Source organism: Patiria miniata, unplaced genomic scaffold (genome assembly GCF_015706575.1).
Source record: "Patiria miniata isolate m_02_andy unplaced genomic scaffold, ASM1570657v1 HiC_scaffold_3, whole genome shotgun sequence".
Lineage (NCBI taxonomy): Eukaryota > Metazoa > Echinodermata > Asteroidea > Valvatida > Asterinidae > Patiria > Patiria miniata.
In genome coordinates, this window is record NW_024037069.1 from 28,663,836 (window position 1) to 28,689,029 (window position 25,194).

At 41.8% G+C, this 25,194-nt stretch overlaps 2 protein-coding genes and 1 long non-coding RNA gene across 4 annotated transcripts; all 3 read left to right on the forward strand.

The window, feature by feature from the left end:
• The first annotated feature begins 1,579 nt into the window (after positions 1-1,579).
• On the forward strand, positions 1,580-2,918 carry LOC119738094. Its single transcript, XR_005272427.1, has 3 exons — positions 1,580-2,282; positions 2,516-2,656; positions 2,844-2,918. It is a non-coding gene; the product is annotated as an uncharacterized LOC119738094 (long non-coding RNA).
• A 3,759-nt stretch (positions 2,919-6,677) lies between these two features.
• Positions 6,678-9,875, forward strand: LOC119738095 (ankyrin repeat domain-containing protein 63-like). The gene has a single exon (XM_038212825.1). The coding sequence runs from the start codon at positions 7,122-7,124 to the stop codon at positions 8,766-8,768; it is 1,647 nt and encodes a 548-aa protein (XP_038068753.1). The 5' UTR covers positions 6,678-7,121; the 3' UTR covers positions 8,769-9,875.
• An 8,387-nt stretch (positions 9,876-18,262) lies between these two features.
• LOC119738096 (lactadherin-like) lies at positions 18,263-24,959 on the forward strand. Of its 2 annotated transcripts, XM_038212828.1 has the most exons (5): positions 18,263-18,707; positions 20,971-21,180; positions 21,682-21,816; positions 22,943-23,154; positions 23,265-24,959. In XM_038212828.1, exons 1-5 carry the CDS (start codon positions 18,620-18,622, stop codon positions 23,400-23,402), a joined length of 783 nt encoding a protein of 260 aa, XP_038068756.1. In that variant the 5' UTR covers positions 18,263-18,619; the 3' UTR covers positions 23,403-24,959. The 2 variants fall into 2 exon arrangements, with proteins under 2 accessions (XP_038068756.1, XP_038068754.1); XM_038212826.1 differs by lacking the exon at positions 18,263-18,707 and having other exon boundaries at positions 20,143-21,180.
• Positions 24,960-25,194: the final 235 nt, after the last annotated feature.

Here is a 25,194-nt window from a genome sequence, read left to right on the forward strand (position 1 = left end):
TTTGTCAATCATTTGACCGATTTGTGTATCGGAAGAAAATAAGACGATGAACCTGCGGGTATTGATTAAAACGAAAAATGTATCGTTCGTTCACGATTACGAGTTTGAGTTGAGTTCGAGTGCTAACAAAGTTAGCGTCAATCATTAAATCTTGTCAAGCATTTGTTAATCATTTGACCGATTAGTGTATAGGAAGAAAATAAGACGGTGTATATCGACCTGCAGGTATATTAAAACTACAAATGTATCGTTCGTTGAAAACGAGTTCGTGTTTGAGTTCAAGTGCGAACCAAGTTCGTGTTCGAGCTCGAGTGCGAACAAAATTAGAAGAGTACAAGTAAAGTACAAGAACGAAATATGTACACGACTACGAGTGTCTGCAGAATAATTGATAGGGCCATGTGAAATTATGATTGGGCCATGCATGTGTATGATTAGGCCAACTGCTAAACTACGTAGCACCTGCTATCTAGGAAGGATTTTTGTGTCGAAATCATGATGGGGCCATGTGTAGTAAATCGTTCTGCTTCTCTTCCAATTTGCACCATCTGTACATTTTTGTTTAATCATGTCTACTGCTTGACATTTAAAGACAATGATTGTGAGCTGTAGTAGGGTCAATGTTTGTACGAAATATTTTTTCCGTTTGTAACAATTCGTGTTAGATATTTAGGGCCATGTGTACGAATCAAACTTTTTGAAATTCTAGTTGCGTCTATCATACATTTTCTCGTCGTTCCATATTAATTGTCATTGTGAAAAAAATCCTAGGGCCATGTGTACAAAACTGTCATCGCCGTCTTGAAGATATTTCTGCCAAGTCCAATTTCTTGTGTTATCTTCTGTACTTATGTGACAGATTATTTACAGGATTCCAGGGCCATATGAACATGTCTTACTTTGTTTTTGTAAAAACAATCTTTCCACTTTATTATGCGAAATTGTTTAGGGCCATGTGAAGTAGTGTAGAGATCTTCTATTCCTCCGTTCTGTAGAAATTTCTGCAATTTTCTTGAAAGCTGCTTGTGCATTCATCCCGTCTTGAGTGCGAATCATCGTGTAATATACTCTAGGGTCATGTATTAAGTATCCATAGCTATTTTGAAGCTTAAAAAAGCTCAAATGTTGGGTCTAAGTTTTCTTGTATACTCTTTATATTCCTCACCTGTTGTAACTTCACCGTGGTTAATGGAGTGAAATACTCTATAGGGCCATGTTTAAGAATCTACTTTATTTGTCCGTGTGACAAAAGTTTTCTTGGAGATCTATTGTTTAAAAAAGCTCTACATGTATAGGGTCATGTGCAGATCTTACAGATTCATTGAAACATGTAACGGTCGTGAAACGTAATCAGAATGATGGTTTCAACGATTCCACGATTACTTTGTGACATGAAATAGTCTCTGATCCTTGTCGAAACGTGTCTTATGGACATGAAGTATTGTTTGTGATTTGTTCTTCCATAATATCCGATTCGCAAAGATCGATAATTTGCCTTTTGTGTTAGGGTCATTGTGTCAATTTTGTTTACTGTAAATCAGGTGTAATGACACCTGTAGCGTCGGATTCACTTTGTAATCGCTCTGTAAAGTGTATAGCCTGAATTTACAGGATGAAACAATGTGCATTAATTAATTAAACAACCACAACACCAGTGGAGGATTTGATCGATGGTACATTTGAATTCTGATAAGTCCGATCACAGCTGGTCGGCAATGTGAATGTTGTTTCCCTTTGAACCGCGTTGCGCGCCAGTGGATGCGCGTTGCTTTGCGCAAACTGGAATATCATCTTTGCGACCAGTAGGCCAAATTATCTGTTTAGAATAAACCAAGCTTTCATTCTCAACGGTTTAATCCATTACAGTTGTCAGGTAAGGGCCACTAATTGGATTATTTTCATTATCTGTATGTAAGATACTTTACATCCAATTAGGCTTAGAGATCTAAGTAGCGTAAACCTAATTTAAGTTTCCCTTTTTTCTCTATAGTTGTATCTTTATAGTGGTCAAGTAAGGACTACTAATATACGTTTCCTTCTCTCTATATCACAGCACCGGTCACAAATTTGATCAGGAATCCATTGTACAATGTAGTTACAAAACCTAGCTCCGCTAGGAAGACTTTTTTTATTTTCAGCAACTTGCAATTAGATTAGGAGGACCGGCAAGTCAGAGTGCTCATGTCAGGAGCTGATGATACGGAGGAACCGGAAGCAGGGAGGAGGAACATCGGATGGCTGGATGACCCTGCTTGCCGGGCAACCCATTACTGATTTCCCAGGTAAAAATATTAATGTATTTTCCTTTCGAACAATGTCTTAGGGTGTTTTAAATTGTTCTGATTATTTTGTCTGCGATGAATGATACCTTATTTTTTTAATACGATAAATCTAGAGGAAAGTAAATTTAATGTGAAATTAATAATCACTTAACAACTTCACAAAAGAAGAGCAACAGGCGCATAATTGTCCCGCTCACATTTTCTTACATGTGTTCCTTCTAATCTTCTGGCAGAGATGACGGTCTGCAAGATGAGATGTCATCCTGGACGAAGATACATTCACTTTTGAATCCCAAGGAACCGGAAGCAGAGAGGAGAACCGACGGAAGGACTGAAGACCCTGCTTGCAGAGCAAGTCTTCACCAATTCTTGAGGTAATTTAGCAAAAGGATTTAGTCTAAGATGTATTTTTCATTTATTCATTTTCTATTTTTTTCTTAGTCTTCGGGAAGTGGCATATCGAACTTTTTATGACAATCTTTTCACCCCGATAGTTGGGTTGTGCTTCGAATGTGAAATGTAATAAAATCGATAAAGGCCCTATTTCTTTTATCTTTGCAGATTCCTCTTGTTTCGTGTAAGCAGCAGAGACGATGACAATATACATAACGGAGTGCAGTTGTTCACCAAGGCTGGTGCTGGTACCATATTTCAATAGGGGGCGCTGTTCAAATTCGACGAATTTACATAAGATTACAGAATGGTGTACCGTATTTTGAACAGGCGGACATTATACCTGTATAATTTTTTGGGGGGTGTCACAGGGAGGGGGGGGGGTGTACTTATTTTTAAAGAATTTGTAGGATAATTTTTTTTTGGAAAGAGGGGGGGGGGGGGTTCTCGCTGGATCCGCACCTGGTACTGCCACCCAAAACGTTGGTGTTCCGCAGGCTAGGGGTCGATCGTATGTCCACTTTTATTCATTATTTCTTCTAGCGATCTACCATCTTGTATCCCTTGTACATCGTATTAGTCATCGGTGATATTTCTGTCAATATCACACTAGTTCAAAAATGCGCTGATATACGGAGTTATAAACTTGGTTGCCATGAACGGAAATTTGGAGCCGGATCGGGAATGTCCCCGTGTTTTTTTTCCTCAAGTGAGTTTTCGCGGGGTTTTTGCCCATCCCGTAATCAGCAATTCGTGCCTTATACTGGAATGTTTAACATGCATTTTTTACAAGCTTTATCTGAGTAAAAAAAATGGTAAAGAAGTTGTGTTTGAAGGTATTTGTCTGTTTCACATGTGCAATTTTCCTTGTAATTTTAGTTTGAGTAAGTTATTTAAAAAATTGAATGCAGGGCCCCAATGGAAACCTGTTTCGAACTGTTTAACGGTACCCTTGGTAAAGAAATGTAATATATAAATTAATATATAGATAAATAGAGGATCGGAAAGGAAATCATCAAATTTTCCAATTTATAGGTTATGGGTTGTTATCACGTCACTCATGTGGGACAAACGGGCGAATCTGGGGGGCTAACGGGGGCCATGCCCCCCCCCCCCCCCATTTTTTAAATGACGTGGCAAAAAAAGCAGCCATTGCGTACACCACCATCTTTTCCTAAAAAAATGGTTAAAGTGGTCAGAAATTGCCTCAGATCGCACCAAGGAGCATCTAGAATTCCCCCCCCGCAAAAAAAAAATCCGGGGCCCTAAAGGGTGCACACCTGTGAATAGGCCTAAATCCATTCGCCGAGCTCATGAATAAAAGTTATACCCTCAAAATATTCTATATTAGAGAGTTCTGAGAGCCATAACATTGGGGTATTGAAGAGATATGGCAATGAACCTCTGGCCCGGACTCGAGGCTTCCAATTCTGAGCATTTTGGATACAATTGGGCTCGAAAGTGGCGCTATTTTGCCATGTTGTGGAGGGATCGTTTTTCAAGATGGCTACCGTTCCGCTTTGGGGAAAATAGGGGTCGTCTTCTTTGGGCGAGAATTTCTCGAAAAGTCAATGGTCAACCCACCAAAAAATGAAAAGAAATTGAAAGAGGACATGTCGATCATCATTTTTCTGTGCAGCTTAAATACCTGTGAGAGTTTTGAGTATTTTTAAAAGAATTTTGAAGTATGGGCATCTAGCACAAGTGGATATGGGAATTTTTTTGCACTGTTGCACCCTTAAGCGGGCCCCGAACCCCACGCCGTAAATTGTTGGACCCACTGTTTGGGGGACCAACCCCCCCCCCCCCCAAAGTGTTCTTGGTCCGCCTTGGGTGGGACTTGAATCCACGACCTCCTGCTTTCTATAGTGCAGATGTCTTACCACTTGACCAAGCTTGTGGGATCGCGATCGGTTGGCTGGTTGGAATTTGATGTACAATAGACAACTACTTTACGGAGCTATTAAGCAGAAACATTGCTCGGCAAAAACTTAGACGCTAAGCGAAAAATTCAGTCGTGAACCAGACACAAGCGATGTACATGTACATCACATTACATTCCCGCTAGTAACTAGTCATTTGATAAGCAAACATTTTCCGTACTAAGCACATTTTGGTGCTTCGGTCGGTATCGATTTAATCCTCCGTTGTTTGAGCTCCTTCGTTTGAGTATTGACTTAGGACGCAGCCCCGTGGCCGATTTGTTGATAAAGATGACAGTGTGTAATGCTACGTCCCCCACCCCTAGCCTGGAGACCAATGAATGACAAACAGGGAGAAGGGTAACGACACGGGGAGCACACCCTAACATGCCACTCGTGTTTCACTGGGTTCCACTATAGGGGGGGGGGAGACTTTTCTATAAGGGGGGGGGGGGGCTTTTCTAAAAGGACCCTCAATTTTTTCTATAATAAAACAAAATCATTTCCCCTCCACCAACTTTCAGTAGGGGGAAGTAAGGGGGAGGGGTAGGCCCCCTGGGGGTGCCTCCATTTCCCACCCCAGTTGTTACTGTACTGCTTGCCACTCATCGCGGTTATTTGGATTTGAAAAATCTCAGCAATTGAGGAAAATTTCGCAAGATATTGAATCAAGATAGAACCCCTTTAGAAAGAACAATAATAGAAGCTACAACCCCAAACATAGGTACGATCCCAAAGTGTTTATTTAGGTCCCGATATTTTGGGTCTAAACACTGTCTGTGAGTCTGGCTTGAGTGATACTTTTCCAAGTGCATGATTTGATTTCCAAAAAGCGAATGGACGGAAACGATGAATTTACGCCACTTGATATTGTCCGCTCGAATCTGTCCCAATTCAATTTGCCGGGTTGGGCACACTAAGGGGCATCGTTATCAGTGGAAGAGGGGTGACTCAGAGTTTTTGTTTTCTTTTTACGATGCAAAGCTTATTTTTTGCCTTCTGCCAAATTCTGATCGGGTTGGGGTGGGCACAAAAGGGGGGGGGGGGGCGCTCGAGCGATGGTCCTTTTCATAATTGCGTCCCAGCCCACCACCGGCCAACAACTACGCCACTGGTCATGTCGAGTACATTTGTCACAACGCAACAGCCATGATCTTTGTATGTGCAAAGTTGAAAGTCAATCTGATTTAAAATTATGTGAAAGTGGAGCGGTCGAACGCCGACAGTGATGACTTTGCAAAGTGCAGTCGTAATTAATTTTACGGGGCTGTAGGGATCCAAAGACTACGAAGGGTATAGACTCGTCACTCAATATAGATTTAATATATATAATGGAGTCAATTTATGTTTTGATGAGAACATTTATTAAAAAAATTGGTTCATCAAAGAGTCAGATCCCGGAGAGGCAAAGGGAGTTGGGTTCGAGCCGATGCTGCAATTGTCATTCAGTGGTTTTGTGTAGGTGTGAGCAAACCTCATCCCCAGGGCCTATTTCCAACCTTGTTTTCAATAGTAGGCCCTAGGGTGGGAACTCTTTACTCGTACTCCTTACTCGTGCGCCCAGAACACATCGCCTACAGGGGGCCAAATTTACATTTACATTCAAAAGATTTGGATTTGCAAATGATCCAATGCCAGGGTGAGAGCAGGTAGTGGGGCGTACTGCTCGACACCATAGGAACGAGGTTTGATGTGAGCACGCTCTAGTCGTTTCTTTATTCTTGTCACGATACATAACATGCACTAAGCCCCTGAAGCGTGCTCGAAATCTACTCCTTTCACTTGTCAACAGAAGTTGTTTGGGAATTCACTCGGGGTAATTTAAACCATCCTTTTGCCTAAGCCAACAACAATCTGAAAGATTACCACACCAGACTTTCCAAACACTTTAAATAACACCAAACGCCTCTTGTTGTCGTCATTTTCTTTGTAATAGAATGAGTTTGAAAGGACAGGTTTTCTGTTACAGTATTCAATTCAGCCAGACGACTGATTTTTGCTGCCCCACAGTAAGGTTCGCTGATCGACCGATATTGTGTATGCTTATACAGCGCAATGTTCACAATCCGGTTAAATATTGTGCGGAGCGCCCCTCTACTCGCCCACCGTCTGTGGTGTTTGTACAACCGTGTGTAGTCATGGCTCTGTTACCCCGCTCAGTGTTTAGTTTTATCCTGAGACTGACAACAACAGACATCATAAGTTGTCATTGCGCTTTTGTGGAGAGTGGTGTCATGATGAATGTGGAGCAAGAATTGTGGACAGTGTGGTCAGAGGTTTGTTGAAGTTGAAATCACGAGTAAGGGTTACAATAAAGTCAAGGTGCTCAGATTGCATGAAGTGAAATCAGACTGTAATTGACAGCACAATGTTATGAGAAGCATTGATTTGGATGGGCTTTTATCGTCCGCACGTGGATGACAATGATGATGGTGATGTTGCAGTCACTCAGATCGCAAAGCAACTACTGTTGGTTCAAGGGAGCGAGTTATAATACACTGGTGTGATAACTGCCTAAAGGGAGATGGCGGCTATGTGGAGAGGTCTGCCCGAGCTACACGTGGCCATCCACCGTGGACAGTTTCACGACGCCCGCCAGTTGGTATCAGCCGGGGACGATGTGAACTGCCGGGATGGCAACCACCGTACGCCTTTGATCCTGTGCGCGCTGGTGGAGCAAGAAACCTGGGGCGTGGGCATCGCTAGGATGCTCCTGGAGACGGGAGCTCTAGCGGGCCTGGCTGACAAGCAGGGCCGTAATGCACTCATCTACGCCTGCATCCACCGCCGGCTGGAGCTGGTGGAGATTCTTCTGAGCGCTGTGGACTTCGACTTGAATCACCGTGACCGGTTCGGCAACACGGCCCTGTTCTACGCCGCCACCGGTGGTAATGCCGATGTGGTGGCCGCGCTGGTGAGGAAACTCAAACACTTTGGAGAGACGCTTGACAAGGCGAACAAATGTGGCATGACTCCCCTTCTGGAAGCGTGTCGATTGGGCCACGAGAGGGTGGCCAGAATTATGGTCGACAACGGTGCGAATGTCGAGCGTAGGGACGGGGTGCGGCATTGGAACGCCTTGGACTGGCAGCAGGAGCACGACAGGCATCTTCATGCTACCGACAGGGCCAGGAATCGCTCCTACGATAAACCCTGGTTGACGGGGAAGAAGACTGCGGGCGAAGGCGAGTCAGAGCTGGGACAGCTACGGCGAACAACTAGCATGCCAGGCATCTCCCAGTCGGACAGCCACGGTCTGAGTGATGAGCGATCTTCCTCGGAAAGTCTGGACATCAGCACCACTCCCGACCGGGCCCGAAGCGTCCCACAGCGCAGTCTAAGCCGGGCCAAGACCATGCCCGCCATGCCGAATCTGAACTCGGCAAAGCTGGTCGGGGTGACGAGAAACTGGATCGGTGAGGGGGGTAGCAAGGAGCTGATCCGGGCTAAGTTTTACCCCTCACCGGTACCCTTTGCTAATCCGCGCCTCACCACAGACGCAGAGAGGACGCACAACGCCTACGGACAATGGAAAATGACGCAGAATCTCCATCCTGTAAACTCGTTCAGTTCAAGTCAGTGTAGCCAAAACGACAGCGCTCTATGGCGAGGAGAATTCAGGCAGATCTTCAAGCGGTACGAAAACCAAGTGAGCAAATCCTTCCGACGAAAGGCCCGTGTTCCCCCTCCGGGGTACCACTTTCGAAGCCACTCCCCTCCCCAACTCGTCCACCCCTCCATCACCGTGGATAGCGATCGCAAGGCCCCGTCAAGCAGGCTCAGCCGTCGCCAATCGAATATGGACATGGGGCTGACTCTCAAACGATTACCGAGCGTCAACAGTATCGATACCGCTTCCGTGTCGTCGCGCAGAGGGACCAGCAGCGCCGTCAAGGGAGGAAAGCGAGAACCGGAATCGAGTACTTCGTCTATCGATTCTGCCGGAGCCGCCAAGATGGTCATGAACGCGTTCCGCAGGAGGAAATCGAACGCGTTCAGCTCTTCCTCTTCGATCACGAGAAGTCTCGAAGACGAGACCGATACGAAAACGGGTAATCCCGGTATCGATAAATCCTCCGCGACAAGTCGGACCAGGAAATTGTCAGTTGGTGGTAGTGTCGCGGGCAGTGCAATCTTCGAGGGAAATAATAACCACAATGCTAAAATGTAAATCTTTATATAAAACAAAAGCCCGTGATATAATTCGATAAAGTGGGTTAAAACGTAGTTGAAAAAGATTATTTCTTTCCGACATATCCATGTGAATAAAAAATTGAAAAGTTTGCAAAGTTATGAATCTTTAAAGAAAAAAAAATAGTATAACTGCTGTTTCTAAACTTTATGTTTCGCCTTATTGTATTTGTACGTTAAAGTAGGCCCCAGGCTATAATAGCCGTCGAAATATGCATTTGGGCAGCCAAGATAGAGCGGGATTCTCAAAACGGCGTATATCGCGTTGTGGAAATAACTCTTCGTGTGAACCCGTTCAAATCATGTTTTTTTTCTAATTAAAAAAAGGCCAATTGTTGTAATATCGAACCATACAGTATCGCTATTTGCCGTCCTATTAGTTTTCATTAACATTTGGTATTTTATTGAGTGTTAAAAAAGTCCTTTGTTTTCAAGTAATTACTACAAAAGAACCCTCTAGTACATACAGCAGGTTATAATTATGAAATGCTTTTACGTCTGCTTTTATTAAGCTAAGCTTGCTTTTCAGTGAAATCAATTTTTTGAAAGACGGACTTTGCAAATTTGTCAGCAATTTCTCACGATCAATCAACACTACATCATGTACACTCACACCAAAAACGTCATCAGCTGTTGACTTGAAAAAAAAACCCAATAAATATAGCATCTACAGGATTCAATCCCCGTAAATGACGTTGTTAAGTGCTGAGGAGACACTTTCAATCACCTTTTGATTGTGCAATTAAAAAAACAGTCATTGAACGGTCAATTAGGCAGTGTCAACAGCGGTACAAGTGTGTACGAAAGAGATATCATTTCCCGTCAGTGCATTTTATAATTGATTGCACGAGATATTAAAAAAAGTCCATGAAGAACCTTGATAGCCATGGTGGAAAACAAGATCACCTTGTTATATATACCACTGTCCGTAAATTTACACAGCACGCGAAGCTGAAAATTGGAGTATTTGATTTATTCTGCAAAAATTCAAAGGATGCTTTATTCAGGAGGCTTTATTCATGAGTCGGCCATATTGAATTGAAAGCGAGGTAACATTTTCATTTTTGGAACTTGCGAATAGAAATGAAAGCAATGAAATGAAGTTAATTACAAATTAATACCGGTCTGCTTTGATGAATAATTTAAAATTTGTGATGAAACATACCTAATATTTTAAGCCGAATTTTGAAAAAAAGTGAGGCTTGGAACGCATAAATAGTCTGGCACCATCCCATTCAACAGTTTACAATGTATAAAATACATTCAGGGAACGCGATCCAACATGGCTTCCTCGTGCATCTATGATAGTTATTTTTAGAAGAGAAATTATTTTATTAATGTCACTTTTCAAAAACTGAATCGTTGATTATAGCTGTAATGATAAGGTGACAACATCTTCATCGAAATGAATTCACCCCAATTATTGCTATAACAATGTGCGACATGGATATGCGGGCAGATTTTGCTCATTTGTTTCTTCAGTTGATAAAAAGAACATTTAAAACATTAAGGGATATCCCCTTCTGAATTCTAATTTACTTAAACGTTTGCATAGTTACCTGGTTTGATAATAATTATGTGCGCTTATTATCGTTAAACTGGAAGGCGTGAAAAATCACTCTGACGAAATGCTTTTGTCCAAGGGAGAGCAGACCCTCTAAAATCTGAAGGAACTTCCGCAGCTAAATGGTAAAATTTGAAAACGCACATGGCACCAAACAACTGGTAAGTGTTCAAAAGTAAATTACAACCCCATCAGCATAGAGAATGCACCTATTATTCACCTAAATTCCTTACTTACCTTCCCCACTTACAACAAAACTGCATTAACTATTATCAACTGAAAAACAGAATCCATTCCGATCAACCTGCCGGGTATTCTAAAATGGACCACGGGGAAAAGCGTCAATAACACGGCGGGATTATCCGGCTTAACCTGCACGGGTTCCCAGATTTAATTTGATAACTATACCGCTCTGAATCCTTGGCGTGGATTACCACATGCGATGAATAGAGGAAGAAATCTGTTGCTGAAGGGGCCGCCGCGTTGTGTCCAGATTGTAGGCAAACTTTTTCGGTTGCTGTCATTGTGCTCTGAATTCTTTTAAAAGGTGTGTGTGGCGGACATGTGACAAGAAACAGCCTATTCCAGATGGTCTCGGCAAGAAATAGGCCATGCACGTATTAGCCTTTATGATGTGTTTCATACACGTTCTGCAGTTATCTGCTCGTCTACATTGTCGAGAATTGTAAATTATCTTCAAGAGAGAACACTCGAGAGGCAAACGAAACACATACAATCGGGGAGAATAAGTTCAACGAGATTTGAAAAATGAAAGATCGACGGGATTTTTTTCATGTGGCTTAAAGGAACTTTCATGGCTGACGAGCTTTCTCCAAATATACATAGTAAATTAGCACACGATTATGTCCATATCCCCAACACACACATTCCGTTTCACCGTTTGCTCTTTTCATTTGTACCCCACAAAACAAAGTAATGTATATAGGCCCTATTTTAAAAATATATATATCTCTAACCAAACCGAGTAACGGTGGGGCAGTCTTTGATAGATAAGCATGGACAGTGTGACAACTCGCTTGTAACCCATTGTCACCTTTTTGTCCAAATACAATCCTCTTCAGATTTATAAGTGTCAGTTCGCAGCTACTGTGTGATTAGCATACTCGACCTATGGTAGCACCATTGAAGCCATTATTGGTTTGATGACCATCAGAATTCAAAGGTTACGCAGAAGACACGGTCGGATGCACTATTTCCGCTCCTATCAACCCACGAAGTTACCGTCGCTAGGTCTGGGTTCGGCACTCCCGTGCCACAATTTAGACTCGTAAAGTGGTGAACCAATATAGAATCTGCGATTAGAAATTTTTGACCAAAGGGAAAATGGTACTTTATATTTGTGATATAAATTGATCTTCAAAAATGTCAAGGCAAATTTGCAGATCCCACTTCTGACACCATTTTTTTTTAATCTGGTAATTTTTTGCAAAGCCTTGCACACTGATCTTGTTACTTTAAATTTGAACGCCAATCAATATGGCTAAATCACTTTGACTTCAATATTACAGGTGTAGGCACGAGTGACGAAATCATTTGAAACCATGCCTGTTGACATCACCTCGGCCGTAATCATTTCTGTCAATACGAGTATTTTCATAGGACATGTCAATCAAAGATAATCATATCCTTATTTAACAGTGATATAAGTTTGTCAGCTGTAGGCCTATGAGTGCGTTAAAAAGAAATGCAAGATTATCGAAACAGTGGGAGTTATTTTTAGTCCACTGAACGAGATATATATTAAATCAGATAGAGTAATATGAATCATCAGGAGTATCTTTCAGAACCTTTGTACAGACGAGAGGTCTCACCCCTTCCAATTTGTACGATACTTTTTTTCTTTTCCGGGGGAAGCGCCCCCCCCCCTCTTGCGTCGATGCCTGTGCGTACGACCTGGGAGCTATAATAGACGAGGACGATTATTGAGCTTTCAACGTTTACTCTTTTTATGTCAATACAAAGTATGTTTGCTGTAAGGCTGAAAGCCTGTGGAGCTGAACCTCCTTGTACACAGTGATATCAGTGTTGTCGAAGTTGAGACATAAAAAGGCTCTGTTTAAATGCTAAAATATTATGCAAACGTTGACAATTATATTGGCATAATTCATCTTTATGAATGATTTTCATGCGTTTGAGCCCCATGGTTTGAGTGATGTATGTAGAATCTTTAACCTTGGCAACGCCAATAAAAAAAAAAAAATCTTCAATCAATTAAAAGGCTGTTCCCGAACAATTTTCTCAGGTCGACTGGGATGTCTTAAAGCCCAAATTTCAACATTTACCGGGGGGCAAAAACAACTTGTCACAACTCCGGTATTATTTACACAGGCAAAAGACAACCCATAAAAAGTACCCGCAATCCTCTGACCGTTTAGATTAAATAAAGACACAAAAAGATGCGCCCTTCTTAAAAAAAGGTTCACACTTAGCACTTGTGAGCGAAAACAAATAGGCCGCCAGCGTTTCCCATAGCAAATAATAGACGCCACTTCTGCAGTGACTATATGGAGACTCTTAAATGCTTGAAGGGCGCATCTGAATGGGTGATTGTGTTATTTTTGGGAACATTGTTTTGTGCAACTTAATTTCTACTCCTCGTAATGTATGAAAACTATTTGACATGATTCAATTTTATTGAAACATGCAAACAATTTTATTGAAACATGCACTTCATTTATAATTGTCCATCCATGTGTTTTTTTCCGGACAACTGAGGGTGCAAAAATAGGTTGCAAAATAGTGCACGCTATGTGTCGGGTAAACATATAAAAAGTTTTGTAGTGAAAATCCCCCTTTAATAACAGGATCGAATGATCACTTTCGATCATCAGGCGGAAAGACCCTTACGTATAACACTGCAGTTAACCATTAGGATGGCTCACTGCCCGAACCGGGGGGGGGGGGGGGCAGGGTGTAACCACCAAAAGTTGACGCCTGAGGTCCAGCCCAGCACCTCCCCCCCCCCCCCCCCCATTTTCGAATTGGCAACGGCCGGCCAGTAACGGCGGTACTTGGGTCCCCCACCACGCAGCCAACACACACACTTTCAAAACTGTTCCGCCGTCGCTGGTATACTGGGTCAACTTAAAAACCCCACGATAGCTCCATGATCACTGGGATAACATCTCCAATGAAGAGGTAGCATCATCTCAGTCGTTGTTGAACCCGAGGGCCTAAATCTGCATATAACGTACATTTTGTCTTCATCTAACCACAAGGACTCGTGTATTGTTTGCGCACAACCTGTCCAAAAAATCGAAAGCTGTTTCTATGTTTGCTCTTCGGTTTCACCCGCCGAGGCAAGCCGGTGTATCACAGAGCCCCCCAAGGCTCCGCCGTTGTTTCGCGATATTTGCAGAGCGAGGGACCGGCGGCAGAATGCAGGTACTACCAGGCAGCATCTGTTTGCATTGACCGCTTCGAGAGAGACAAACCAAATTGACAGGACGCAGAAAAATGTGCACCAACTGCAGGTGTTTAAATAATATATGCAAACCACCTCCCCCATTTTTTTTTGGGGGGGGGGGACGTTGAAAATGGCCTTGATGCGGAGAATATAGGGTCTACCCCCCCCCCAATTAACTGCCATTTTTAAATAATAAAAAAAGAAAAGGAGCGGGGACGACCAGTGGCGTAAATACGAGGGTACTTGGGGGGGGGGGGGGGGCAACTTCCAGCTCGGGGCCAACGGATGCCCGTCCACCCCCCCCTCGCCCCCCCTCCAGGTGTACCCATTTAAATCTTGAATTTAACCAAAAATATGTATCTTTACCTTCCGTGCTCCTTCCCCCATAATTTTAACTCTACTTAGCCTACGCCATTGGAGACGACCATTTTAAGTCGATACTACTCGGTACTCGCCCCTCCCCTTCCTATAGATTCGTGAAATACAAGTATGAGAGAAAAGACAGGGCGAAAGAGCGTCATCCTGGCGTCCAATTAGCAAACTATGGTCGGCACTTGCACCCCCAAATTATATTTTGCTGCAGATCAGCCGGTGAAGTCATTCTAACGAGAGAATTTCAGCACTTTCGATGAGAGGTGGTGGGTAGGGTATACAGACGCCCATCCCATCCACCCCAGCAACAACCCAATCCCCCCATACTTTTATCGTGAACAGTTCGACTGAAATTTCCAAACACTAAATCACAACTTAACCCGGAGGTAGTCCCGCGTTAGTTGATCACTTAAACCTTTTTTTTTTTTTTTGCAATGGACATATGTCTTTCCAGATCGAGAATTTACACCGACACAAATGAACTTGGCTGCTCATGTTTCGAATTTAATTAAAACAGCCCAGAATGAAGGGATAGCATTGCAGGGTGCAGGTAACCGGAATCAACCCATGAACCCTGCAATGGCTCACGCGAAACTGATACCCCGCATTGTCTCCATTTGAATAAATAAGGTCGAATGATAAAAAAAAATCGGATACTGTATCCTCCAGTAACACAGGGAGTTTACAGGGATTTTCCTTAGCGGTCGCCCGCTCGCCAAATGCGAGTGAAAACAGCGGCGGGCGAGTCAAAACCCTCCTCTCAGTAGTCCGACGGGCGAGTCAGAAAACTGTTTAAAAAAAAAAAAATAACGAAGTTTTTCCTACAGTATTTTTCAATCAATCAAAATGAAAAGTTAAGGGTGATACAACACATGAATACTTTTGCCACGCCGACCGAAATAAAAACATCGGTAGTTCGAATTCGTATCACTCCATGTATATTCGCAGTGCGCTGTGCATTAAATCCCAACGACGAACATGAGGCGAATCAACGTGTATTTGCCATTACACATTGTGCACACATGCAGCGCACGTGATTTACTTCGTCTGCAGTCAGTCCACACGGTATGGACGTACGTACGTACGTTAACATCGTATTCGTATCATACAACGTGGTGAGGAGAAAACTTTCATGACAGTTTCACTGCCAAAACTTGTGCCCGAACGGATTCTTGGGATGATTTCTTGAACACTATCAAACGAATGTACCGAAAAGATGAGGACAATATGAGATTCGAGGGGCCTATTTTGAATGTAAAGACTAGTGAATGTAAAGTGGACCGTGCTCCGGAAAACGTTATGGATTGACGTGACCAGCGTAAGTTCGTGGGTCGCCCGCCCGCAGCGCTTCTTGGCTAGGCACGCTGATTGCACCATTCTTCGCTAGAAATGCATGGCGCGCGCGAGAGATGTTTTTTTGAAAATACTGGCCTTCTCACTCATTTTCAAACAAGTTAAAACAGTTCAGTTACTAACTTGGTAAACTCCCATTAATACCACGACTGTGTGCAATGTTTTCTTGTTCCTCAAGATAACGCTTTTTTAGTTCGTGTTTTATCAAAACATGTCGGAAATAGAACACCTAAAGCCTTAAGTTCGGAACGAAGCACACTGCATAAATTTTGATTATAACTTCTCCCCCTATTTGATTCCTGTTAATTAAAGCCTTGCTCTATGTTAAAGCGTGGACGATTAAAGAAACATTGACATCACTTAAAAAGGAACTACATGCAATATTATGTACATGATTAAGATAATTGCCGATTGTATTCATATTGCATAATTTATTATCAAAAATGTTATCAAAAATGCTTATGGTGATTTGATTGAAAGTTACTATTATAAAACATGTGGGCTAGTGAAAAAGGTTGCGGGCCAGTGAAAACTCTGGTTTACTGGCCCGGCCGGCCAGTAAAGGAAAACGTTAAGGAAAACCCCTGGTTTATACCCTGTTGATCTTACAGAATAGTTTTGTCCCAGCAAGGGCGAATCCACAGCCCCATCTTCGGGGAGGGGGGAGGGGGAGGGGGTTGTTTTGATCCTTAACATTATTAGGGTTTAGGGTTTTAGGAGTACAGGGGTTTTAGGAATTTTAGGGTTTATAACTCCAAAACAACGCGATATGTTGTTTGAAAACCTATGGAAATTGAAAACAAGATTTGTATGCGAAGAGCTGCGTATAAAAAGCAACTAATGGAATCCCAGAAAATGAAATGCTGTTGCTTTTCAAAATTAGGTGTCTATACCTTTACTGTTATGTCATGGCTGTAGCTACAGCCAAAACGCTATAGTTAGCTGCTTGGTGCCGATATAATGTAAGTCAACTATCATCATCATCATCATCAAGTCGGCCTCAGCCAGGCTCAAATGCCTTACCATGAAGAGCTCAGAGGGTCGCAAGTCCTCATCTGAGCCCTGGGGATAGCCTAGCCTCTATCAAACCAATGACAAACTGGGAGACACCAGTTGGATAAGTTGGATCAGGATTCCAGGCCTACAGGCAGACTGTCGACCAAGGCTATTGAGTTCTACCTGTTTGTGATCAGAGTTGTCCTTCTCCTAGGCAGACTGCCACACCAAGGCTTACAAGTTCTACCTACATCTTGCTAAATAGGGTTTGCTTATTTTATTCAGTGATATAAACTCGTGATAAACTCATTTCAACAATCAAAACAAGACAATACGCATTTGGCATTATTTAGTTTACCAATTTATACGGATGCAACTGCGGAATAAGAATAAGAAGCCATATAAATAAGAAGGTATATTCACTCGGTCTTTTACTTTGTCCGACCAGTGGATTTATTCTCCCCCTAAAATTGATGTAACATTGAAAGAACAATGTGTCTGCACCTGAACTGGCAAATGGTCACCCGAACTCGCAAAATAAGATTTAAAGCTGTATTTGTAGGATATATAAGACAGGAAACTGGGAGCTATCAAAGTTATTAAAGGGTCCATGAAATCATGGGCGTCGCCAGGATTTTTCTGGGGGGGGGGGGGAGAAGCACAATTTTTTCAAAAATCCTTGTACTTTCTCTAGCATATTCTCAATTTATATATTTTTCGAGGGTTAGCTGGGGGGGGGGGGGGGCATTTGCACACCCCATCCCCATTGACACCCCTGCGGACGCCCATGGTGTTAAATGTACATTAAATTAACAGCAATATGATTTCGCACCTCATCTTCTTCTTTTTTTCTTTCTTCTTTTTTTTTCTTTTTGGGCTTTTCCGGGGGGGGGAACGCCCCTTTCTCCATCCTGGCGACGCCCATGCATGAAATGTGCTTTTCTTTGGAACACATTTTGTGCAATTTTCTATACTCCTCTTAAAACGCATGAAAACACTATTTTACATTCCTTTTTGGTTAATTCTTAAGTACACTTCTTTAAACATAAAAAAAAACACAAATCCATACTTTTCCGGACAACTGAGGGCGTTGTTGCTGTGATGTCATTTCAGGAAGACACTACTCAGTTTTGGGGGTTTTCTGTTCAAATTGTGAACCCAAAATATTTTTCACTGAAAATATTTGTGAGAAAAGTTTGCTCATCGGCTTCCTGCCTACTGACACAGCAGCGAATCACCAAAAAAAGAAGAAATGCTACGAAAGCAAAATATCCAAAATTCTGGCAACCTTCAATGCTGAAATAGCTGTAACATTCAAGTGTCTGCCTGAAATGACATCACATTTTTGCTCATGATTATGGAAATTTTCATTAGCATAAAAAAACCAAAAAGGCACCAAAAATACCCTTGAAAATGGCATAACAAAATTTGAAAATGAATAAATGGTACACAAATTTGCATTTTCAAGGATTGCATTAAAAAAAACGTTTACATTGCGTGGCCCTTTTAACGCTACGTGTATGCAAAAATAATATTTGGGAAGCGTCAGTACTGCTAAGCCTTAACCAAGGGAGAGGTTTAATGGAAAAAGTATCAAATTTTAATCATTCTGAGTGGGATGAAGACCCTTCATTAATAACCTAGCCAAACGTCAGTCTGTCGTGTTTATCGTTTCCCACGGATTACTTCTAACATTATGCACCTCAAGGACAAAAATTAATGTACTCCATTATTTAAAAGCTACCCGCCACGCACATGACGCCAAACAGTTTAATAGTGCATTAAGCAGCAAGTAACTAATTGGCTTTTTTGGTAGTGGCTCAGGGATGACAACGCTAACCTCCGCTCAAAGTGCAGCGGACATAATTGCCAAGAGCAAGCGCAGCTCTTCAGCCAAAATTAGGCACATACGTATACATTTTTTCAGTTTTCCAGTCACAAGACGGGTTTGATTGTTATGAGTTAAAAATTTTATTTGGAAACTGCTTAAGTGATTGTTTTCCAGAGATATCTGAAAGGGAAATGAAAGAGAAAGTTTGAGCGGCATCGATGTCATTTTAGTGAGAGTCGCCGAGTGAATCTGGTAGCCAATATCGCGATAGCTTGCTCTTTGGAAGCAATGGAAGGACTTACGGGAGGAATATATTTATTCTGGATAAGCTTCGCATGTGTTTCCCTCGTCCTGCTTGCAAAGGAAAATAAAGAAGGTAAGGAGAAATATTTATAACCCTAACCAGGCCGGGTTATTTTGACCATCTCTCAGCTGGGGGGGGGGGGGGGGGCGCCCCCTAAGATCTCGCCCATCGAGTGACAAAAAAAAATGAAACTCTGTACATGCATAGAGCAACTCATCATAAACATACCCAAGAAATTTCACGACTATAAGACAAAGGTTTTTTTGGAATTATGGCTAATTAATTATTCAAATGTACGAATGGTAATTCTGCTCTGTGTACACGACGTTTATGGGAGAATTCAGTTTTCACGGCGCGTAGCGCCGGAAATTTTTCGCTACGCGGCAACCCCTGGTCCTATTTTTATGTTTTTGGTTTCAAAAGATGCGCAAGGTTCGAGGCTAAAAAGTCATAACACAAAAGTCATTGTTTGTGATCTGTTCGACATTGCCTCCTGCAATATATTCGATTTCAGGCACAAGGCCGCTTGACCTTTACTTCCGGTGTTACCCAAAGTGCAATGTAAATTGAATATAACTTGAAAACGGAAGCACTTTTTAACTACAGACAAACACATTATGGAAGTGTTTAGTGACAAATGCCAAACACACAAATACATTATGTCGTCATCATCCAAAAGGGTGCCCAAAAGGGTGCAAAGACAGTTGAACGTCATATAAAATCCATTCCTCAAAATTGTTCCAAATTTCCCCTAGATATTCTTTGGACAGCCGCAAATGACTTCGCGAGGCCTCGATCAGAATCATGATGTCATCATACCAGGAGGTTTTGCAGGGAGAATTTGAAAATAATCAGTTCAAGTTCAAATCCATATTTGTTTTGTGTCTAATGATTGTTCGGAGCACAAATAATGATAACCGGTACATTGATGGCCTTGGGCTTTCAAATGCTGTAGTGTCCGACATCAAACTGGAAGTTAGGTATTTTTATTTATTTATAGTTTTATTTAGACAGGGTAGCCTCATCTGTTAAAAACTGCTATTACTGAGGGCCCTGTATAAAATGATAAGAATAAAAGAAAAGAAAAGAAAATTATTATGTAAAATCACTAAGAACATTAAGTAAAAGTAAAAACTAGAATGAAGAAACAAAAATGTAAATTTAATATACATACACTTAGGGACCGTGACCATTCAGCCCCGGTATGAAAAGGGCCCCCCGGTAAGCTCGTCCCCTTCCAAGAAGTCCTTTCGTACCGTCCCAGCTACCGGCCCAAGAGCTGGTCCGGTTGCTAATCAGGAACTCCTCTATCCTGGGGTCTATTGTTTGCAAGTATTGACACATGTTTATCCCAGAAGAAACCTGCTTGTGGTCATCTCTCAGCGCGAAACAGTAGAACACTTTCGTCGGCACAGATCAAAACCCCTGTCATGCGGTTTCGCGCACAATGGGACCGTAAATTTAAAAGGCGTTTGGAAGGATTTTATCTTTAATCCAGTAAATCTGCTATTGTTCTGCTCTGGACGTTCTCTGAAGGGCAATAAATTGATGCGCCTGACTGACTTCAAAACTTCTGGTCAGACAGGACCATGTACCGGACGAGACTGGGCTGAAGACCGGACTGGCTCTGGACCAGACGAGGTACCGGGGAGCCCTTTTCATACCAGGGCTGAATGGTCACGGTCCCTTAACCGTCCATTATAATTTCCATCTTTTCAAAAGCTCTTTTCACTTCATGATTGACATGACTCTCTGAACTCAATCAATATTTACTTTGCTCGCTGTAGCCGATGTTGTCATCGAACGGGAAATAAGGTGTACGTGTAAATATAATGTAAGCCCTACACTGAAGTTTGTCAAACCCAAAAAGATGCATTGTAGTTTGAAATTAAAATAAATGGTTCTACTGGAAAGGCTGAATTTTGTTACTCTTTTTCTGTTCTCACAAACATATTCACAACTTAACTGGTCAATGCAAGAACGATCACCCTTGGCTGCGTTTGTAACTCAACAAACGCGAATCTCTTGAAATTGAATTTGAGAATTGAGCTCGTCGATATTCTGGAACGAAATCAAAGGATCGCTCTAATTAATTTGTGTGATTATAAGTGTTAAAATAACTGCGAAAGCTTATAGTTCATTAAGAGAGGAGTGCATGTTCATTTACGAGTTGACATTTACTTCACATGGGCTGATAAGGCTCATTAAAAATGAATGTTGGTAACGCAGATGATTCTGTCTTCCTTTGGGGAGGTGTTGGATGTAATTTTGGAATCCATCCGTTTCATAAAGACTGCGAAACAAGGTTATTATTGCACGTCCTTCCATTTCCAAGCAATGCCGTGCACCATTACCCAGGAGCCCGACCCACATACGGGCCGCTACCGCTGGTTGATTCCAGCCGTGGACCCGTGTGAGTGCACGCAGATCGGAATGGGTGGCTTCAGCACCTTCGTACCGTACAGACCCTACGAGGTGACGTACTATGACACCTTTCTGATCAGCAGCGATCCTGGGGAGATACAGCAATGGCTGAACTGCCCTGGTGAGTACACTAGCAGACCACCCCCATCAGCCAACCCCGGTCGGGCAAACGGAGACAATCCCGCCGAAGTTTAATTAAACAAAGGAAAGAGCGAAGGCCGGAATTTTTCAGATCGGGGCTGTAGTGTACCCATCCCTTTTCCCTTCCACCTGAAAATAAATGACAAAAACAAAATCCACGAATTTGCACCTTTTCAATTTAACGTCAATCTCCACACGGGACGAATTCCCAGAAATGTGGACGGATCAGAATGCTATATTCGCTAATTACACTTGACCAAATATGAATTTTATTGGTGTTTATTCGAAAATCAGACTTACAGATAGAGCCCAACCACATTCTGGAACGAAAGAAAAGCATCTTGCCATAGAATTTGGATGACACAAATATAAAAAACCTTTAGTAAATCTTATTGGACGAAGGGACACTGAGTGCGCGTACCGATTGAGTGCATGTCATTCCGTCTCACTACAGTTATTTCGCATCTCCCTCCCCCCTTAGGTGACTCTCCTTGCTCTGTGGAGGGAACTCTCGGGATGGAAGATGGTCGCATCCCGGATCAAAGCATCACAGCTTCGTCTTTTTTTCGAAACCTCACTGCATTTGGCCCAGTCAGGGCCAGACTTAATCTTAAAGGTACTTTTTTGTATTCAGCTTAATTACTAATGCTACTCTTTTAATTTAGAGGCAATTTAACAGGAAAGTTTCCCACCATTTACTGGTACAGCTCAACCGGAAGGACAACTTTAATCGTATAGACTAGTAGTTGATGCGTGCCGTACCTTACGCATGCGCACAAATGGCAACGTTCGAACGTCTGTATAGTGATCCCGGGGCCAATTCCACGGAGCTGCTAAGCACTCAAATTTGCTCAGCATGAAAAGTCTGCCTTGGCAAAAACAGGATAACCAACCAAATTTCCCTGTGATGAATATTGCTTGTGCTTGGTACTCAGCTGTTGTTTGCTTAGCATGAAAATCACATGGACTTTTGACTGGTAACCTGCTTTTACTTAGCCGGACTGTTTTGTGCTAAGCAATTTTTGTGTGCTTAGCAGCTCCATTAAATTGGCCGCTGGTTCCCTGCTGTGCGTTATGATGTTTACAAATAATATACCGTTTTATGGGTACTGGAAACAAAGGGTAACAATAGGGACAATGGTACCCCTCAAGTAGGTTTTTAGAAATCTTAGTTCCCAGGAGTGAAACGCTATGTAGTTTGAGATTTCAACAGAAACAAAGGAGAACAAAAGTAAGGAAGTAAAGTCGGACAATAGTGATACATTTCCCATAACTTAACTACCCATTGTGTGCGGTTGGGCGCGCGTAAACTACGATACTATAGCGACCTCAATATAGGCTGGTCCCGATTAATCGACTCTACTAGTCCCATATTTGTCGGCTAGCTGTGTTCTTGCTCGAACTTAATTCAGCTTTCCTACCATGGAGTTATAATACTAAAGTTCGAGACCCGTGCTCTTGTGGTACCATAACAAATTAATGTTACCATTTAATTGATGTTATTTTTCTTTGCTTTAAAAACGTTATGATTTTTTTTCCAAATGAGACGACATTCAACGTAAAATCTCGGTGAACGCTAAATTATCAACCTTTTTTTCAATTCAACTCTTGAATTAAGCTCAACATACCAAGCTCTTTTTTGAATAATTACCTCAATACTAACAAGCTAAATTTTGAAAAATCACGGGGATACTGACTTTAAACGTGGTAATTAAGCAAACGTTTTTCGTGTTGATTAACAGGAAATGCTGAAGCCTGGTGTAACGATGACGTAACTGATAATATCAGTCCATGGATACAGGTTGCTTTCAATGGCACAGTCACCATCACTGGTTTGATCACCCAGGGGCGTGGAGATTACGACCAATGGGTGACGGAGTACCGAGTGACGAACAGCCGCAATGGCGGTCAGTCTTGGAATAACGTAACTGATGTAGACGGGAAACCTATCGGGGTAGGATTTTTTAATACCAAATATTGACAAAAGTTGAATGGTATCTAATGCGTATGATGATATTTGAATTTGAAAGTTGAAAACGTAAATACCATTCCTTTTGTTTGCAGTTCCCTGGTAACAATGACGGGAACACCGTGGTAACTACTCGTTTCCCGTTTGCCTTGCGCACCAGAATCCTGCGCATTCGCCCCACTGCATGGTATGTGCACTGCAGCATGAGGTTTGAAGTAATCGGCTGCTATTAGACTGTTTCCATTTGTCAATGGATCAGTCAAATTAAACGAATTCAATGTTTACTATAATCAGCAAACACTGTGTGTGGCAAACAGCTTTCTAAACACTTTCTTGCTATATCAGTTTGTAGACATGTTTAAATACTATTATGTTTAGAGTAAGGATGGATAGTGTTTAGCAATTGAACATTGATGTTTAGGAATTGGACACGTAATGTTTAGCTTCTAAACATGTTTACAAAATGATAGCAAGATTGTGTTTAATTGCTAAACACATTTGAAATGTAAGTTGTTTGTCAGTGTATAAATACAAGTTTTGTGGGAATTGAAAAAAAGTAAGAGTTATCAAAAGAAGGGCAGTAAAATATCGTAAGATTTTTGTCTCATTCATGTTGATTGTCATCATGTCATTTGAATTACCACTGTATACTTAATTTGTATTCATTAATGTTAATTGTTAAAACAAAAGAAGTGTTTAGAGATACGCGCATCTGCAGTTGTCTAAAAAACAAAAAAGTCATCAAAAACAGAAAAATGCAAGTCGTTAAATGAAAAACGTCCTTATGATGTTCGGTTGGCGTCGCAATCCCACAAAGAATGAACCACCCTATACACTGCAAAAACTGGAGTGTTAAATTTAGACCATTGGTATCCATATAGGACCATCTGGTATTAAATTTTACCGGTGTTGTCCTATATAGATACCGAATGGTGTTTCATTTACCCTACAGTTTTTGCAGTGTACATGTAGAGTTTATTTCCAAAATGCTCCTGCTGTCTCCTAAATGCCTAAACGCAACTTCGACGGCTGTTATATACTTAAACACAACTTTCAAATACATTCAGGCGAAAAATGAAGCTGAGAAACGGCTGTTGTACTGTTGTGAAGCTCTGACAGGAGCTTCTACATGTCACTTGGTGGTCGGTCTGTCTGTCTGTCCCGAAAATTGACCAAAAGTATGGCGTTCTACAATGTGCAATCGTCGTCGCATTTTTCGGCGTCGCATTTTTCTCAGCTCTGGCAGGGATCATTTTGCTCGATTTCATGCAAGACTTTCATGCAAGACTGCTTGCAACACGGCCCGAGCTTTTGTGCACTTGCACTTGTTATTCTATAGTTTCAATGAAGGCACAGTGTCTACGCATAAAAAGCACTCATTATAAACACGCATATATCTTCATACTAAGATTATAGCTTTACATTTTTACAATTTCGTATGAATTACGGGTTGTTTTGTTGAAATATGTTTAGTTTAAACACTGTCGTAGTTTGTTTGTATAAATAGCGGCTTGTTTTGCAATTTGCAATATTATGGTTGGTGTTTTAACACTGTTTTAGATTGATAATGACACAACGAGTGGTGTATGGCCATGTACAGTTATCTACTTGTAATCGCTTTATATTATTATAATGATAGTGAAGGTGATTCTGACTGTATAGTTCTATAGGTTTCAGTCCTGCTCAAATTCGGAAAATACTGGTAAGCAGGCAATTTCACATTCATAATAATAAAGCAAATTTGCTTCAATCGTTGCTGTGTTTCCAATTAAGAAATTCAAGCAGTCGAATTTGTTTTCAGACGCGCAAATTCATTTATCATCGTATTCAATTTAGCATGTTATACTTCGATGGTCTTTTGAGTTAATACTGCACATTAGTTGGTTCGACTGTAGCCCAGGTTGGACTCCTCCGTTGTGTATATGCGACGGAGCCCATGCTGGGTATGAACGTCTGCTGCCATAGCGAAAAAAAAATATAACACATTTCCCCCAATATTTTTACCTGATGGAGGAAGCTAAACTT

Excerpts from the sequence above, each read along its gene's own strand:
- LOC119738095 (XM_038212825.1), top strand. The coding sequence starts at position 7,122 with ATGGCGGCTATGTGGAGAGGTCTGCCCGAGCTACACGTGGCCATCCAC.
- LOC119738096 (XM_038212826.1), top strand. The coding sequence starts at position 20,850 with ATGTTGGTAACGCAGATGATTCTGTCTTCCTTTGGGGAGGTGTTGGAT. Across the intron at positions 21,181-21,681 it reads GCAATGGCTGAACTGCCCTG|GTGACTCTCCTTGCTCTGTG; the intron begins GTGAGTACACTA and ends CTCCCCCCTTAG. Across the intron at positions 21,817-22,942 it reads GGCCAGACTTAATCTTAAAG|GAAATGCTGAAGCCTGGTGT; the intron begins GTACTTTTTTGT and ends GTTGATTAACAG.